Here is a 17,833-nt window from a genome sequence, read left to right as displayed (position 1 = left end):
ACTACTCTCTCACACTAACAAAGACCCCGCAACATACTTACATACCTATATATTTAGAGAGAGAAACTCAGAGAGAGAGAGAGAGAGAGAGAGAGAGAGAGAGAGTGTGTGTGTGTCCATCTGTGTCTGTAGCTTTTGGGAATCTTTCAATCCTTTGAGATCGTTCATCATTGAGATTGTGAAAAACCCAGAAAAATAAAGGAAAAAAGAAGGGAAAAAAAAAAAATGAGATAACCCCATTAAACTCTATTCTCTGTTTTTGTGCAAAAATCAAGAATCTGATTATCTCTCTCTTTAGGCTATTGGGTATTTTAGTTTGAACCCATTTGAGCAGAGATTAAAGAAAAAGATTGGAAGTTGAATGGAAGTTTCTAATTTATCATGAATCAAGGGATTTGATCAGCTTATTCATGCAATACCCTTTATTTAATTGGTTGATTTTGATCGTGAATCTGATCAGAAAATTTATCTAAGAATGAAGGGTGGCGGTGGTGGTGGCGGTGGCGGTGGCGGCGCCGATATAGGAATGGGGTTGCCGCAGCCGCCGTTGGATTGGAAGTTCTCTCAAGTATTTGGGGAGAGAACTGCTGGTGAAGAGATTCAGGAAGGTATATTAGATCTTTAATCTTATTTTAATCATTTAATGGTAAAACTCATAATTGGGTGTTTGTCATTTTTGTGATTTTGTAACTTTTATTTCATGTTTTATGTGATTTTAGCATTTTCACTGTGTTTGTAGTTGAATGTAGACTGTAAAGCTGTCTAGAAACATATATGTTTGATGTTTGACATTGGATTAGTATTTTTTTTCTTATGTGTATCTTGGTCGCAAAGGGAATGGAATGATGTAGATGAGATTCGATTCCTGGTCTTCTGTATTATACCAACTAAGCTAGTTGTAATCCACTAGATTAAATTAGTGTATGTGAATCATTATTCTTTTAAAAGGGCCGTGATATGGATTTGGTGACAATTATGGTGTATTTGTTGTTTATGGATTAGAACTTTGGATGTAAAATTAATGTGAGGATCTAATGTCTCTCATGGGGGAAGAGTCTGGGTTCACAATTTCCCCTAAACTGCACTTATCCACCTATATCTGGGCGAGATTTTAGCTTGGGTAACACTGGAAGATATGGAAAATGCTGATTTGAGGAGACTGATTTTTTTCTTCATTGGACCTTCACACATCATTGATCAACCCTGGTTGTTGTTTTGCCTATGAATTAACTGCAAATCTAGCATTTTAACATCAATTTTCTGGTGGATTAGTCAAAATACTTATTAGGAAAACGAATCATGGTGTGGACTGTGGAGGACTAGAGGTCGGCGAAAACTTTCTTTAAGCATAGATTTATGTGTGATCGCCCCCCAAAGATGTCTAGTTATGCCATTGTTCTGCAGCCTGCTATTGCAGTAAGAAGGCTGTTTAGGCTTTTGTGCATTCACCTTGAAATATGCGTCTATTTTCCTAACTGACCTTGATTATCCAGGTGCTTATAGTTGCTAAGATGCTGTGACAAGTGTTATGAATTAATGAGCATGTCAGTGCTTTTGGCTATTTGTTATGGAGTATACAGATAGAGTGAACCCTGAGATCCTGTTATCTCCAAATCAAGAAGTGATTCATAAATGATATGTTTATTTTTATAGAAGTATGAGTTATGTTCATTCTGATACTGAGTTCACTTCATAGGATCAATCCATGATAAAAATTTATGTGGGAACATCAAAAGCACATAGTTTGTCTTCTGGTATAACTGTAATAAGTCAAATACTAAAAGCTATTACTATTCCAATATATTCATAGGAAGTGGAAAATTCATGAGAATCGTGATGTGCATCTATGTAGAAAAGAGTGGAGAGGAGCTCTACAAATTGCTCTGCTTAATGGTATCAACAATATCAGTTAGGGTGGGAGGGGAGTCTATCTGTTTTAAGAATAGGTTATTGGCTTTGCTATTCAGACATTTTCAGTGGATGGTTCATTGATTTGTATTGTTCAGAAAAATTAAAGAAGTATATATATATTTCTCTCTGCTGCTGCACACCAAGCTATTCAAAAGACTCACTGATCCCATTTGAACAAAGAAGAAACATACAGGGAATTACCAATTTCAACTTTTGGCATTATCATAATTTCCTCGGTTCAAATTCAGAAACAATTCAATTTTTTAGGTATTAAAATCTATCTTCACTGCCGTTATTTTGAAGAGTATGTTGTTGAGGTCCTAGTATTCTTACCGGATATATAACTAGAAGAATGCATAATGTGCAGTGTCTGGTGACAAGTGATGGAAGAACAATTAGGACTCAAATTAAACCAAAGGGAGGGAAAATTAAGAAAGTTTATTAAGATGTAAGGTCTTAGCATGCGAGGTAGGTTCTCTTTCAATACCTTAATAAAGGAAAAGAGGCCTAATCCTTCTTTTGAGCTATCCTTTAAAGATAAACTTTTTCTTATGTCATTTGACTTCTATTGCCCCCTTCACATAATATATTTCCCTGAAATTGGTATATGGTTGCCTATTAGGTGGATAAATATCTTGGGTTAACCTACAAGAAGATCCATGAATCAAGAGATGGACATTTGTAAAGGGAAATATGGAGTTTAAAATAATCTGGATGGTAATCATGTTTGGAGTCTATAGTTTCTTATGCATTGTTAAGCACTTAGTTATGCAGACTTTGGATGTTCCTTCTGCTGTCTATCTTATCCTATGCTTGTTACAATAATGATATGGAACTTGCTACCTTCAGACTCTACGATGGCAATAATGTAAAATGGACATTACTGTTTGCTGAACTGTTCTATCAGCACACTACAGGATTACTGATAATGTAAAAGCATACATATGAATTGCATACTCAGCTGAGCTGTGAAATTTTCTGATGTATATATGATTGGTTGAGGTTTATAGATTCGACACCATTCACCTAGTGTATCTTATGATTTTGTTGCCATAAGGTGACAAATATGGCATCTAATTGAGAATGTGCTGATCTTGGTGGTGTATTCTCTTCCAGAGTCTGTCCTCAAACATAGTTTTATTTGCCTTTACTTTTTTAAAAGAAAAAGAAGGCTCATTTTCTACTAAACTTCTGAACTCCATGAACTTTTGCAAGACTTCGGACTTCTCTGCTAAGAAATATACCCTGCGAGTAATCATCAATAAATGATTTTATATAAGGCTAAGGCTTACCTAAGCATGATAGAGTGGAGACTTTGCCTATGCTAGGTGGCAGCTGCTGAGCTGCTTGTTTTATATTGGTCATTACTCGTATATTGTTGGATAAATTTGCAAGAAAAGAGATGCAATTGTGCAAAGTTGTTGTGGTGCAATTCGTGGCATAGGCTGGCAGCATCTCATTTAGATTTAAATTGAAACATAAGAATTGACCATATAGAGGCTTCCCATGCTTGACTGTGGTAGACTCAGGATACATCATCTTAAATTCTTAATGATATTGTGATATTGTCTGCTCAGTGGATCTAATTTACATGTAATTTTCTCCTTGCAGTTGACATTATATCAGCTATTGAATTTGACAAGACTGGGGACCACCTTGCTACTGGAGATCGTGGGGGTCGGGTTGTTTTGTTTGAGAGAACCGACAGAAAGGGTGTAAGTGCAGTCATGCTTGTTTGATTCACAAAGTAACTTTCTTTGTTTCTAGTATAATCACATGTTGAGGCCTATAACCTATATATAATGTGATCATATGATATGTAGCATGGTGGACCTAGAAGAGATCTTGAAAAGATGGATTGTTCACCTAGTAGGCATCCTGAGTTTCGCTATCAGACTGAGTTTCAGAGCCATGAACCAGAGGTATGTATCTTCATTGAATCGGCTGTCATAGTTGATGTTTGTTTCTCTTCCTTTTTGTCCTTAATTTTGCAGGAAAAGCCCACATATTTACCTTTTGGTTTCAGTTTGACTACCTAAAGAGTTTAGAGATTGAGGAGAAAATTAATAAGATCAGATGGTGTCAGATGGCTAATGGCGCACTATTTCTTCTTTCCACTAATGACAAAACCATCAAATTCTGGAAGGTATGGTAACACTTGCTTGCTAAATCTCTTTGCAGTTTATTATAGGATTTGTCTATTACCAGATTACTATCGAATTCAAAACTAGGCACTTTCTGTGGATGAAGATATTAGCTGAATTTAATTTTTTTTTTTTTATTTTCTCTTTTTTTGTGTCTCGTGTCCATGTGAAGTGTACTTGATGTAAGAATCATTATGATGTTAGAATAGAAAAGTGTAGCAATCTTAGATTATTTGTGGTTACTGACTTACTGTGGGGTATGTAAAAATTTCGAGATATCTTCAGGAGAGTTACTATTTGATATAAATGGGCCTGATCTACCTATTAAGTCAGTCAATACTTTAAAACTAGATTGGATGGTAACAAAGAAGACTAATTGGTTTCCAGTTGCCAATTACTGGTTGTACATGAAAACTGTGGTACTGAGGTGTTCTGACCTGCAATCAACTGTAATTGTCCTTGTAAAGGATGTATATCTCTAATAAAGAGTTATAATTTATGAGCATCTTGTCATCTAAAGTACTAAACTACTAATGCCTACTCATCTTGAACAACTTTGGTGTTGGGATGTAGTTTGATGATTTAATCTTGTGTATGGTAATATTTATATGATGTGCATTATTTTTATATTCTTTTGGATACCAATTTTTCTTAAAATTAAAGCTGCATAATGGCACCGTGTGAGTGTAACATATTGTCACACCAATCATGCACGTGACCAGAACATTGTATTCCTCTAACCTGTAGTTGTCTCTTTGAGAAAGGTCCAAGAGAAGAAAATCAAGAAAGTGTGCAGTGTGAATGTGGATCCATCAAAGATTGAACGAAGTAGCTCTTCGACAGGTTCCAAAGGCATTCCAAATGGAGGATTTAATGTCAAACCAACTAATTGTTTGAGCACTGACTTTTCGTTCCCGTCTGGAGGCGTTGCATCACTACGCTTACCCACGGTAGTTGTATTTTAATGTATTAGGCAGATTTGATTCTTGTTTAAAATAAAGTGATTGCTAATACAGGATTTGCACTTATCTTTTTGAAAATTAATCTATAATAGACTCTTGTAATATTTATAAGAAAAATGCATTAATTAAGGAGTCACTATGACTATATTAACCTGGCAAGCTATTTTTTATTTGGCTTACCAATTCTCAAGTTCATGTCCAGGTTACTAGTCAAGAAACAAGTCTTACGGCAAGTTGTAGAAGAGTATATGGTCATGCCCACGACTATCACATCAATTCTATTTCAAATAACAGGTTTGTGTTTTTTTTTTTTTAATGAATGCCACTTTGAGGATTACAACAGATAAATTTTGTTTACATATTTATAGTTATTAATGTTATGGTCGTTAATCTTAATCACTCCCAAAGGCCTGGATCCATGTTACACCTCTGTTTGAACTTGGAAGCATTTCATCCTTCTTGATTAGGTTTAATAGGATTTTAAGCACTAAACTCTATTATTTGGTGCCTGTTGCCTCAAGTAATTTGGTTTATAAACTTTATGTTACTTTGTTTACTTCAAATTCAGGAACATCACTTTTTCTTCTTTCTCTTTTTAGTGATGGAGAGACCTTTATTTCGGCTGATGACCTCCGCATAAATCTCTGGAACTTGGAAATTAGCAGTCAAAGTTTCAATATTGTTGATGTTAAGCCTGCAAACATGGAGGATCTAACTGGTAGAAATCTCACCATTCTCAAGCGTTGTTGCATGCCTAATTGCATTTTCTTTCTCTTTTAAACTTCTCTTTAAGGATGGATTAAACAAGATTTTTTTTTTCCTTTCCAATGAGCTATTCTTTCTCCACTTTATAATAGAGATTACTTGGGATTGTAAGATGATTAGTAAACATGCTACTTAATATATTATATATATGAAGTATTTATTTATGAACCGAAGGCAATCAGTTTATGCAGTCTTTAAGTGTTCTCTTTCTATTAGTAAGTTCCCTCTGCTTTGTACAACCAGTTTATATTGGTAAGGGGTTAAGCTGTATTTATATTCTCTTTCCAAGACACTAAATATAGTGGGATCCTCCCGGGATTGTTGATTTTGTTTTTGTTGCCTTTTTCCTGCTTTTTTTTTTTTTTTTTTTTTTTTTTTTTGAGAAAGCCTTTTTCCTGCTTTGCATTTACAGAGTATTAGTATATGAATTATTCTTCGTAATTTTATCTACGTTTTCTACAAAAGAACAATTAAGATTCTTGTACTCTAGCTTTTCAAGCAATCATTTATTTATTTTATTTATTTTTTTTAAAGTAAGAAAAGTGAAATTAATATAGCAAGGAGGGACATTGTGGCAACTAGGAAATGGTTTCCTGCACTTGACTGTGGGAAATATGAAAAATCTTTTTATGCTTACTATTTTTTTTTTTAAATGTCCATTTAGGAACTTGCCTACCTCCAACCATCCTATAGTTGGAACATTTCTGCGGATGAATAATTCTGATTAATAAAAGAAATGTTTTCTTACTTTGAAGATACGCATGACTTTCAATGCTATATTCTGGAACTGATATGCTTGAGCTTATTCTTGCAGAGGTGATAACTTCAGCAGAATTTCACCCTACCCACTGCAACACGTTAGCCTATAGTAGCTCAAAGGGTTCTATCCGACTAATTGACCTACGGCAGTCTGCTTTATGCGATAGTCATAGCAAGCTGTGAGAGATATTTCAATTCTTCATAATCGTCACTATATAAATTAGCTGCTCTGAATTATCAAAATATAAAAATATCATCATAATCATCACTATATAAACTTTTTATCCAACGCGTACAGGTTTGAGGTGCAGGAGACTCCTGGTTCAAGATCTTTTTTCACTGAGATAATTGCTTCAATTTCAGATGTCAAATTTGCAAAAGATGGTAGATACATGCTCAGTCGTGACTATATGTCTCTGAAGGTCCATATTTTTCTACTTCTTCATTCCTTTAGGCTGACTAGTAATTTTCCTTAGCATTACATGTTTCACAGCATCTTATTTCTTAAGAAAAAAAATTTGCCTGAGTTTTGTGGTTTAGTTTTGGGTATGCTCCTATGTTGGGAAAGTTGCGTAGGAGAATAAATTGATTAATTGATATCATACAACTAGTACCAACCATGTTATAAAATGCTCAGGAAAAATCTGTGTGAATCTGGTGAGAATTTTTGTAAAGTACACAATTAATAAGCCTGTGTATGTGAGACCTCTCTCCCAAATTAAACGTTATATGCTACTTTTGTGGAATTTATAACATGCACATAAAGTAGGATTTTTTGAAGGATTGCTTGCTAACAGAATGAGGTACAAGGATGATGGTCTCTCCCAGTTGCCAGGGCTGGTATATAAGCTAAATGCTGTATTTTACAATCTGCCTACTTTACAGTGCTAAGTCCTTCGTCTTGATCTAAAAATCCTGACTTTGTCTTGATTTGAGAATCCTGACTTTGTCTATGCGCGACTCTTATAATATATGAAGTATCAATTTTTTTTTTTTTCATTTGCTGTCTTATATTTAGAGTAATTAGACTCTCTCCCAGGGTTGGATCCAAATTTTATCTTTGGATCCAGGTGGTAGGGGGTTTAGTAAAACTGGTTTGAAGATCTGAGCTGAATTTGTCTTATTTCCAGCCAACAATAATATAATAAGTCTAATGATATGTGAATTTGAACTATACTGTTAAAAAATAAAAATGTAAAAATGGTTTATCGTCTTAAGTTATCATTTTATGTTGGATCTGAAAATCGTGAAATCGTATTAAGATCCGACCACTACAAGTTTTTACCAATCCTACAAACATTAAAATCCTTCTTAAGATCCGGATCAGTGACTTGATTCTGGATTGTAGAATCATAGGATCATAAGATCTGGACCAGAATCCTAACAACCATGTGTGCATTACTTTTATAGTTGATACCTGTTAAATTAGGATGTCTTAAGAAGCATGAATTAGCCAAAATAGTAGAACAAGGTAGAATACTATTTTGGTCTCTTCTCAATTGAAGCTAGGATACCTAAAAAATTATAAAGCCATCAAATGCCTTTGAATGTTATTGACCATGAAGCTAGAAGTGGCATTGATGAACTTTTTAGTGTATCTCCTTTGTCTGATTTGTGTTTGGTTTTGAGGGTAAGTAGCATATATTTTTGGTTCATAATGCTTTTTCTTGCTATTTTGTGGTTTTTGTTGACCCAGCCTGATTATGAAACCGCAAAAAGGTAGAAATGGCAGAATATGGTGTCGAGTTTCTATTATTACTTCTGTTTAAACTAAGTAGGGATTTTTCTTCGAATCACTTTGACTGATCTGTTGCACAATTGATCCACCCTTTTTTTTTTTTTTTTTTTTTTTTTTTTTTGGGAAATTCTCTATGGTAAACTTGAACTTTTTAATTTAATGGTAAACATTAAAAAATCTTATTAACCTTGGTAAACTTGAAGTTTTTATTACCAATGATAATAGCTATTTTAATATAAACTCACTAACCATGGTTAATTTCTTTTATTTTTTAATAATTAAATTTTTTTTAAAAAAAAACCCAATCTCTTTCTGCCAGACCACCCAGACTACCACCCATGCCACCACCGCAACCCAGAACCCCAACACCCAAACCACCGCCCGGATCACCGCCCATGCCACGACCGCAACACAGAACCCCAACACCCAAACCACCGCCTAGATCACCGCCCATGCCAAGATCGCAACACAACCCCAACAACCAAACCACCGCCCAGACCACCACCGCAACACAAAACCCCAAACGCCCAAATTAAACCACCGCCCACGACCTTACCTCTCTCTCCTATGACCGAACACTCTCCTCCCACTGTCGGTGATCCCCTCCTCTCTTTCTCCTCTAACGAGCACTCTCTTCCCACCGACGGTGACCCCCTCTTTACCGGCAAAAAATGCCTCCTTCAAACCCTAAAATCGAGCAAAATACCCTAAAATTGAGTAAAATCAAACCCTAAAATCGAGAGAAATCAAGCCCTAAAGCTTGGAAAATTGAAGAAACCCATGATTTTCGATCTTCATCCCGAAACCCTAATTATCTGATTTCGTTTAGGGAGGAGAGATTGAGAATTAGAGATTTCGAGGAGGGGATTTTGGGGCTGAGGGTGTTGATTCCGGGGAAGGGGCTGGTGGTTAGGGTGTTGATTTCCGGTGAAGGAGGGCTAGGCGGCTGGTGCGCCGACGTGGGTGGGGGCGGGGGAGGGAGAAGTGGCTGATTGTTGGGGAATAGGGGATTTTTATTTTAAAAAAATATTTCTAAAATAAATGTAAAAAAAATATATATATATAAAAAAAAAACTAACTATAGTTAAAATGTTTAGTTAAAATTAATCATTAATGTTATAGTTGACTTAATATAAAAAATTTAAGTTTACCAAGGATAATAAGATTTTTTTAATGTTTACCACTGAGAAAATTAAAAAGTTAGAGTTTACCAAAGAAAATTTCCCTTTTTTTTTTTTTTTTTTTTTTTGTATTTTTATTATTAATATTATTTGTTAGGAAGGATTCCTGTTTCCTGGTTCTCTTTAGAGACATTACTTTGTTTCAAGTATATTGAACTCTGTTTTTCCTAATAATAAAAGTAAAAAGATTAGTTTAATGATCAACCCTGAACAGATTTTATTAGCTTAAGACTTCTTTCATCTATCCTTTTTTTTTGTTTTTTTTTTTCCAGCTATGGGATATAAACATGGATTCTGGGCCTGTTGCAACTTTCCAGGTTCACGAACATTTGAGACCAAGGGTTAGTTCTTGTATCAGTCTTGTTCAATTTCGTGTTAGTCAAACATGTTAAACTTCCTATTTGTCTGCCTTTAATTAGTTTGCTAATCTTGCTGGGTTCAATTTGTTTATGTTATCAGCTCTGTGATTTGTATGAAAATGATTCCATTTTTGACAAATTTGAGTGTTGTCTGAGTGGAGATGGATTGCGAGCCGCAACTGGTTCTTACAGGTGATCAATTTCATTGCATGGCATACTGCCCTTCATTTTAATGCTTTATTGTATTGATGCCATTTTGATGCTAAAAATATTCTCCACTACCAGCAATTTGTTTCGTGTTTTTGGCTGCTCTTCGGGCAGCACAGAAGCCTCAACCTTGGAAGCCAGCAAAAACCCCATGAGGTAAAAGTCTGATTCCTAAAAATATTTTCACCATGTTCTTTTTAGACACAATGAATAAACTTCTGCAATTTGCTTCAATTGCCAAGTCAATCACTTTTTTTTGTTGCTGTTTGCCATTTTTCTCACCGGGTAAATCTCGTTATTTTCAGGAAGCAACTTCCAGCCAGTACAAACCATAGACCCTCAAGAACTGGCACCTTTACACGTGGTGCGAGGCAAGGTATGTATTGACATATATTGTTCCTAGAAACTCTAGATTGGGGATTAAGTTTTGCTGAAATAACTTGTGAAAACCTGTTGGTTATATATATTTCCCAGTGGCTTGAAGTCTCATATAGTAGAGGACTAGAGGTGGTTGATACAACCACTTTGTTGGTCCCATTTAGCAGAGATGGTGAATACAACCATTGTCATAGGCAGTTCTGTACATATTTGACACTTTTTTAGTACTGTGTAGTTTAATTGTGTTATCATTAAGACACACACATCGAGAATAATTGTCACATGCTACTATTTAGTTACAGGAGCTATTAATGAAGCTTACTATATGTAGACCTTTATTTAAGCAAATAAGCAGACACCATGATCCTGTGAAACAGATTAAAGTTAAGGCTTCTTCATAAGTATCTTATTGTGCCTCTATAGTGGGGCTGCAATTCTTCGCACAACTCCATAGAATTCTGAATTGGGAACTATGTCTATGTGACTATGAAGCTCAAACTTAGCTTATACTCCCTCTACCCTGAGATAATAGTCACATGAACATCCAGTAAAAGTTACCTTCCCCTTGGGAACTTCCTTGGTTTCCTAGAAAGATTTTCCTCCCCACCTCCCCCCCCAAAAAAAAAAAAAAAATGTATTAGTAATGTTAAAGGTTTAGAAGTTTATATAGCATCATAATTAGTTGAACCAAACGTTAGTGAGATTCAAGCTCAGCCCATTCATTATACGAGCTGGATTACCACGCTTGATGCATCTAAGATCATGGTTGCCCCTAAAAAGAACTTTTGATGTGCTCACTTTTTATCAAGGTTAGATGTAGACAGTACAGACACTAGATGGGTATGGTCAAAATTCCTTCCCTGGTTTGAATATCATTCATTGTCAGCTGTCAATAGATTGTGCGGTGATATAACGCACCTTCTTTTCTTGTTCTTTTTGTAAAAATAAGCTGACAGTTCTGGGCTGCAGAGATTCAAATCAAGCCCTTTCAAATTATAATTGTTCAGCTTGTCCTGTGAAAGTGCTGTTTTCTAATAATGTATGCTTTGCTTCTCTTTGGTTAGGATCGGAGAGTCCTGGAAGCGATGCAAATGGAAATGCTTTTGATTTCAACATGAAGTTGCTTCATTTAGCGTGGCACCCCACCGAAAACTCAATTGCATGTGCTGCTGCTAACAGCCTGTATATGTATTATGCCTAGAGATATTCTTGTAGCGCAATGTGCTTCTGCAAAATAAAGTTGTTCATCTTGAACTAGAAGATTTTTTTTATGGTGATCACGAACAATCCCGGAATGAAGAATTCTGTAGATTGCAGTATGTTAGAAGCAGGATTGCCCGAAATGGTTTTCCTCTGCTGTTAGGTCAGATGAAAAAGAAAAAGAAAAAGTTACAAGTTACAAGAAAGTTTTTTTAACAGTAGATACGACAAGAATGTCTCTTTTGGCAGTGATGATGCTTGTGGACATGAGATCAAACTTCAACTGCAGATTTCGCTATTATGGAGCTCTTAAGGTTCATCATTCACATCAATACCATCCGCCCTTTGTATTATTGTTATTATTGAATTATTAGCGCGTTTTAGGATTTCTGCAAAATGTTATTTACTGTTATTATAGTCATTTTACCAGCTAACCAATTCTTTTGTTATGCCTTTTGTTCCTAAATTTGCTGTTGTATAATGATATTTAAAGTACTAACGTTTTTCTTTTCTAAACTTGTAGAGTTTGTGATAATTATTACTCTATTGTACTTTCTCATTTAATTTCTTCTATACCTCTTTTGTTTTCTTTAGCTTTTTGTGATTTTCTTGTACTCGTATTAAAGTAAGCAAAGATTTTGGGTCAACATGCATGCGTAAGTAGGATGAACAAGAGAGATCCACTGGTTCAAGCATATGTTCTTGTGGCTAATAAAGTTTTACATCGATATATTTTTGTGGCTGTTGGAGCGGGCATTCTTTATGAAGATTAGTATATTCAACTACTTTGATGATGCATATGGTTAGATGTATCGTGTAAACTATACATACTCTAAAATTTTGCAACGCGTGGGCAGCTTCCGTACAAGATAATCAAGTTCAATGCACAATTACATAGCGTGAAAATTAGGTGAATAAAACACATCTTTAAGGATGTAATTTTCATTTATAGTATCACTACTTGGAATCTATTTGCTTTGAATTGGTTAATCAATAAAAACATCTACTACTATAAATTCATTTAAGAGCATGTTTTATTACCTGATTTTTCACTTATTTTGAAGTCACTCCAACTTGATTAAACTTACTCGTATTTTGTATTCAAAACTTACAAGGAATATGTCCGGTAGGATTTGTCAAAAGCTGACACTACACTAACTCGATATGAACCCGACTCAAAATTGGTGGGTTTGGGTCAAGAATTTTCGACCAGTTCACATAATTTGGTCGACACAAACCCGACACGAAATTAAACGGGTTAGATTTGAGTTGAAAATTTCAACGCAAAACGACAAAACAACACACATAACCCGATTATATAAATGAATTGAACGAACGACCCGTGAACTCAAATTTCCAAATTAACCGACCCACATAACCTGATAATCCAAATTTCCCATTCTCCAGGGAAAACAAATTAACCGACCCAATTTCCCCATCTCCTAATTTAAACAACTCACTTTCTCTCTCCTCCCCCATTTCTCCCATCTCTCTTTCTCTCTCCTCCTCAACAATGGCGCTCCTAGCTCGAGCCGCAGCAACCCGCACAACCACAACCACCCTTAAAACCCTCCCCCATTTCTCCTCCGCCTTCCACACCACCCACCCTTCTCTCTCCTCCGCCTCATCCACCACTCAACCCACCACCTACTCCAGAGCCCCACCTCCCGCCCTCCCTAAGGCCGCGGAGTACGTCATCTCCAAGGTTGATGACCTCATGAACTGGGCCCGTCGTGGGTCCATTTGGCCCATGACTTTTGGGCTTGCTTGTTGTGCTGTTGAGATGATGCATACTGGTGCTGCTCGTTACGATCTGGATCGCTTTGGGATTATCTTTAGGCCTAGTCCTCGTCAATCTGATTGTATGATTGTTGCTGGTACTCTTACTAATAAGATGGCTCCTGCTCTTCGCAAGTATGTCTTCTTCTTTTTCTTTTGGGTTTGATTTTGATTGTGTCCAGGGTTTTTTTGAATGATTTGTTTGATTGTTTTTGTTGGGGTGGTTGGTTTTGTATTGGGATTTTAGGGTTTTGATTTTGTTTGGGGTTTGTGTAATAAGGTGATTTAGGGTTTTGTGATTTTTTGGGTTGTTTTAGAGATTCTAGAGAGTCAGCTTGTTTTGGGGAATATTTTTTCAATTGGGTATCTGGTAATTTTATTTTTGGTTATTGGGGATTATGAGAATTGGAATAAGATTATGACAATTTCTTTGTGCAACCAAGTTTGTTAATTTTGGAGAATTAAGGGGAATTGAGGAGGAGAAGGCGGTATTCAATGATCAATTGTTTGATTGGGATGTATTATTCAGCGGGTTTTTGATTATGTATGTTGTTAATGATTCTGAAATCGAGACGAGGACCATGTTTTTGGATAAGAGCTGATTGTTCATGGAGTCGAGTGAAAAAAAATTGCCAACATTGTGGTGCTTTGATGAGTTGGGTATGATTTTGATGGACTAGTTTGTTTATGAGAAAGTGATTTAGCGTTTTGGATTAGTGCATTGCAAGGGAGAATATGTTTATGTTGAAGTATTATAGTTGTTGCTTTATATGGGATTATATTGACATGTTGCCTTCACTGTTACTATATATTCGAGCAAAAGATATTTTACTTGGATGTTTCCCTTTTATAAATACCAATTTCTTTGTTTATTGTGGATTCTTTTGTTGTTTGGACAATGGTGATTGAAATTGCAATCTACAGTATTATGGTGATTAAATTGAAGAAGTGAGATTTTTTGCATGGCTTTAAGGCTTTAAAACAGTTCAGAATATGGTTGCAATTATTTGTGGTCCTATGGAGGGAGGATAATTTTATATTGTGTATAGCCTGTAGGTAGCGGAACAAGTTATGCTCAACTGAGCTATGTTGATGGATGCTCTGGAACTAGCTAGAAAACTCTTTAGGACTTGGGGAGATATTAGGGATAGGTTCCTTGCATGCTGTATAGTTCTTTTAAGCAAGGTTGGTACTTGCTTTTTTTTTTTTTTTTTTTTTTTTTTGGTTATCATTTCGTATATCTATTATATAGTCCTTTGGCAAAATATGGGGTGGACCTTATGTGATGCGTTGCGTTTCTTTATCTGCCAAACATTTTTGACAATGAACTTTATGGAGTCTCTGTTTGTGGCTGTTAAGATGAGATGGTAGTTTTTATCGTTGAATAATTAACCAGGCAGATATAATTCAGAATTTCAGACCCTTATTCTCTGACCTTTGATGGAAGGTTGTACATTGAGGAATATAACCTTTTCTGCATCTTTCCCTTCTCTTATTGCAATAGGCCTTGTTAGGTCATTCCTCTGGCTGTGTTTTGGAGTTTCTGAACATTAGTTGCCTGTGCCAAATAGCTCAAGCTGTGTGGTGTTTGGATCTTTGATTTTTCTATTATTTCATTATAGGATGAATTCTTCATCTTTGTTTTAGCAAGTGGTTGGGATGATTTAAGTTTGGGGTTGTCATTATAGGTATCTTTGATGGTGAATTGATGAGGTTGGTGCCTCTATTGGTGTTGACATGTTGGAATTAGGAGAACCCTTTTGTCATATGAAAACCTCTTAAACCTTCTACAGGCAATATTCACAATTATTATTTATGTTGGCTTGTTATTCATTTGTTGAATTTCTGTTGTGGGTTGGATAATCTAGCTCCTGCAAGGCTGCAATTATGAATATATGCTGAAATTGATGATGTTTTCTTCCTATTGAAAAAGGCTGACTTTGTGTTTTTAAAGAGAGCTGTCTTAACCAAGTCTATTATTTTTCCTCCAAAAATACGTACAAGGCCAGGCCAGAATTTTGGTGCATATTGATTGTTTGTCCTATGAAGTTGTATAAAGAAGCTCAAGTCACAATGAGGTGATGAGGGTCCTGCTGCATGCCTTGGGCGCACTTCGGTGTGCCTCTTTGAAGTGAGCACACAATATTAAACCTTGCTTATGTGTGCCTCTTTGAATGCGCCTCTTTTAGAGCAAAAAAAACGTCCCACCCTAATCGTCCAGGCTTGCCTTTTTATACACTAGTCCCTTGCCATATTCATTTCCCCTTCATAAGCTGTGTATTTTCCATCCAGGGCTTGTTTTTGTACCACACTCCTTGTGCTTTCTTATAGTGTCATTTCCATTTTTGCTCACTCTATATGTGATTGTGTGCGTGTTGTGTTTTCTAAACTGGATTTTTGGGAACTAGTTAGGTGTCACTAGTGCATGATACAAAGCAGAAAGGCCTCTATGTTGTAATTGATGCTAGTTGAGTGTCATAGTTGCCGAGCCAGAATGATTTCTCTCTCCTCTGGATGGGGCTTTACGGTGAAACTTATAAGTTAGCGTTATTTATGATTGAGGAACTGTTTAGTGTTCCTTTTGCTTGTAGTAATGGTAGTGTGTAGTTTTCTAACTTTTCTTGAAAGAACTCAATAGGTTGTGTAGTCTGAGCTGGGTTTGAGGGTTGATAATGATAAGTTACTTGCTTAAACACACAAGTACTTCTGAACTAGTTGGTGATAAGGTTAATCAAGGAAGTGAGGCAGGTTGTGTAGTCTGAGCTGGGTTTGAGGGTTGATAATGATAAGTTACTTGCTTAAACACACAAGTAATTCTGAACTAGTTGGTGATAAGGTTAATCAAGGAAGTGAGGCAGGTCAGAAGCTGGATTAAGAGATTGTAACTTCCTTTCTAAAAATTTCCTGAAAGTAGACTATTTGGGTAAAGGTGATATTAAGCAGGATTAAGAGATCAGTAAGTCCCTCATGTCACACACAGCTTGTTATGTATCCTAACATGCCTTCCGCTTAACTATAACGCTGCAAGATCTTGTGGATTTTTTTTTTTTCTGTCCTACTTTCGTGAGTTTCATCTAGTAAAGGGCATTCTTTTGTTGTCCTCTGCCATGTTATTTCACCCTTCAGTAGTTTAGTGTTAATGACGTAATCTTTAGTTTTCTGACTGCCCTTTCTTTGAGATTGAAGTTTGCATGTTTGGGATAGTAGTAAAGGGTCTTAGGGTGCATGTTTGGGATAGTAGTTGCTGAAAGCTTAATATGCTTTGGTGTTCTAAATTAATTGTCAATGATTGTGATGGAGATTGGTAGTTCTAACCTTGCATATTTGTAATGGAAGCCACATTTTCTGTGAAATTTGTGTGGAGGAATTCTATATATAGATGCCATAGATTTTAGGAAATATAGTCTGATTATTGATATCCACCATTGCCAAAATTCTAGTTTTGGCAATTGGCACAGTATCTGCTCTCTTTCCCTGTTCTTTCATTTTTTCTGTGCTTACGTCCTGTTACTCCTTTGGCTTTTGGTGAAGAGTTGAGTTAAATTGGATGTCTAGAATTTTCTTTATTGAATTGGCTACTGAGTACTGACTAGAGGCTAGAGTTCCCCTCGTGCAAGTTCTGACAACTTCTGTGTCTTCACATAATTTCAGGGTTTATGACCAGATGCCTGAGCCAAGGTGGGTTATATCTATGGGAAGCTGTGCAAATGGAGGTGGATACTACCACTATTCATATGCTGTTGTCCGAGGTTGTGACCGGATTGTTCCAGTGGATATCTATGTCCCAGGTTGTCCACCAACAGCTGAGGCCTTGCTTTATGGACTTTTGCAGCTACAGAAGAAGATTAGCAGGCGCAAGGATTTCCTTCATTGGTGGACCAAGTGAAGCTCATTCTGCTTCTATTCCTTCGACGTGGCTACAATATGGCAAGAAAATAATATGTGTATTATGATGGATTGTAATATGGTCAAGGGTCATTTCATGATATCTGAAGGATGTCCCTTGAAATTGCTCTGAACTGTGAATCCTGGTTGTGGTTTATTATTGTAACTGATGAGAGGATTACTCGCTTTTATAGTTCCTTCAGGTTTAACAGATTTTCAAGTAAAATTCTGAAATGTTTTTTGTTTTATGGCTAAGTGAAGCTATCTTTTGGTTTTGTACCTTGGGAACGATGAAGAAAAACCTCGGCATTCGATCTCTTCATTCTCTAATAAAGGTTTTGTAGCTTTGTATTGTAGTATGTATATTGTTTACATAATTTTTTTTCGTAGCTTTTGTTTTGTTGGATAGAATTTTAAGATTTGTTGCAATGGTAGCTATCTTTGTAAGGAGAAAGTCACCCAGTTAACTATTGGCATATTAACTTTAGTGCGAAGTTCTAATCACATACGGAGTATAATGATAATGGTTTTCGTAATACTAATGGTATATGTACTTTGTAAAAGG

General features: G+C 36.0%; 2 protein-coding genes across 3 annotated transcripts; both read left to right on the top strand.

Annotated features, from left to right (window-relative positions):
• Positions 1 to 12,197, top strand: LOC145591442 (serine/threonine protein phosphatase 2A 55 kDa regulatory subunit B beta isoform-like). Of its 2 annotated transcripts, none has more exons than XM_081647892.1 (14): positions 1 to 608; positions 3,523 to 3,626; positions 3,735 to 3,833; positions 3,938 to 4,057; positions 4,820 to 5,008; positions 5,220 to 5,311; positions 5,617 to 5,735; positions 6,597 to 6,720; positions 6,840 to 6,963; positions 9,733 to 9,801; positions 9,920 to 10,011; positions 10,105 to 10,182; positions 10,332 to 10,402; positions 11,469 to 12,197. In XM_081647892.1, the coding sequence occupies exons 1-14, from the start codon at positions 476 to 478 to the stop codon at positions 11,603 to 11,605; spliced, it is 1,551 nt and encodes a 516-aa protein (XP_081504018.1). In that variant the 5' UTR covers positions 1 to 475; the 3' UTR covers positions 11,606 to 12,197. The 2 variants fall into 2 exon arrangements, with proteins under 2 accessions (XP_081504018.1, XP_081504020.1); XM_081647894.1 differs by having other exon boundaries at positions 2 to 608; positions 4,820 to 5,005.
• Positions 12,198 to 13,037: 840 nt separating this feature from the next.
• LOC145591441 (uncharacterized) lies at positions 13,038 to 17,627 on the top strand. Its single transcript, XM_081647891.1, has 2 exons — positions 13,038 to 13,518; positions 17,035 to 17,627. Exons 1-2 carry the CDS (start codon positions 13,118 to 13,120, stop codon positions 17,267 to 17,269), a joined length of 636 nt encoding a protein of 211 aa, XP_081504017.1. The 5' UTR covers positions 13,038 to 13,117; the 3' UTR covers positions 17,270 to 17,627.
• Positions 17,628 to 17,833: the final 206 nt, after the last annotated feature.

This window comes from Chenopodium album, chromosome 18 (genome assembly GCF_948465745.1).
Source record: "Chenopodium album chromosome 18, dcCheAlbu1.1, whole genome shotgun sequence".
Lineage (NCBI taxonomy): Eukaryota > Viridiplantae > Streptophyta > Magnoliopsida > Caryophyllales > Amaranthaceae > Chenopodium > Chenopodium album.
This window is presented reverse-complemented; position numbering and strand designations above follow the sequence as displayed.

Bases quoted from the DNA above. Each gene is read 5' to 3' on its own strand.
- LOC145591441 (XM_081647891.1), top strand. From the start codon at position 13,118: ATGGCGCTCCTAGCTCGAGCCGCAGCAACCCGCACAACCACAACCACC. The intron at 13,519-17,034 runs GTATGTCTTCTT...ACATAATTTCAG, and splicing joins ATGGCTCCTGCTCTTCGCAA to GGTTTATGACCAGATGCCTG.
- LOC145591442 (XM_081647892.1), top strand. From the start codon at position 476: ATGAAGGGTGGCGGTGGTGGTGGCGGTGGCGGTGGCGGCGCCGATATA. The intron at 3,627-3,734 runs GTAAGTGCAGTC...TATGATATGTAG, and splicing joins AGAGAACCGACAGAAAGGGT to CATGGTGGACCTAGAAGAGA. The intron at 10,183-10,331 runs GTAAAAGTCTGA...CGTTATTTTCAG, and splicing joins GCCAGCAAAAACCCCATGAG to GAAGCAACTTCCAGCCAGTA.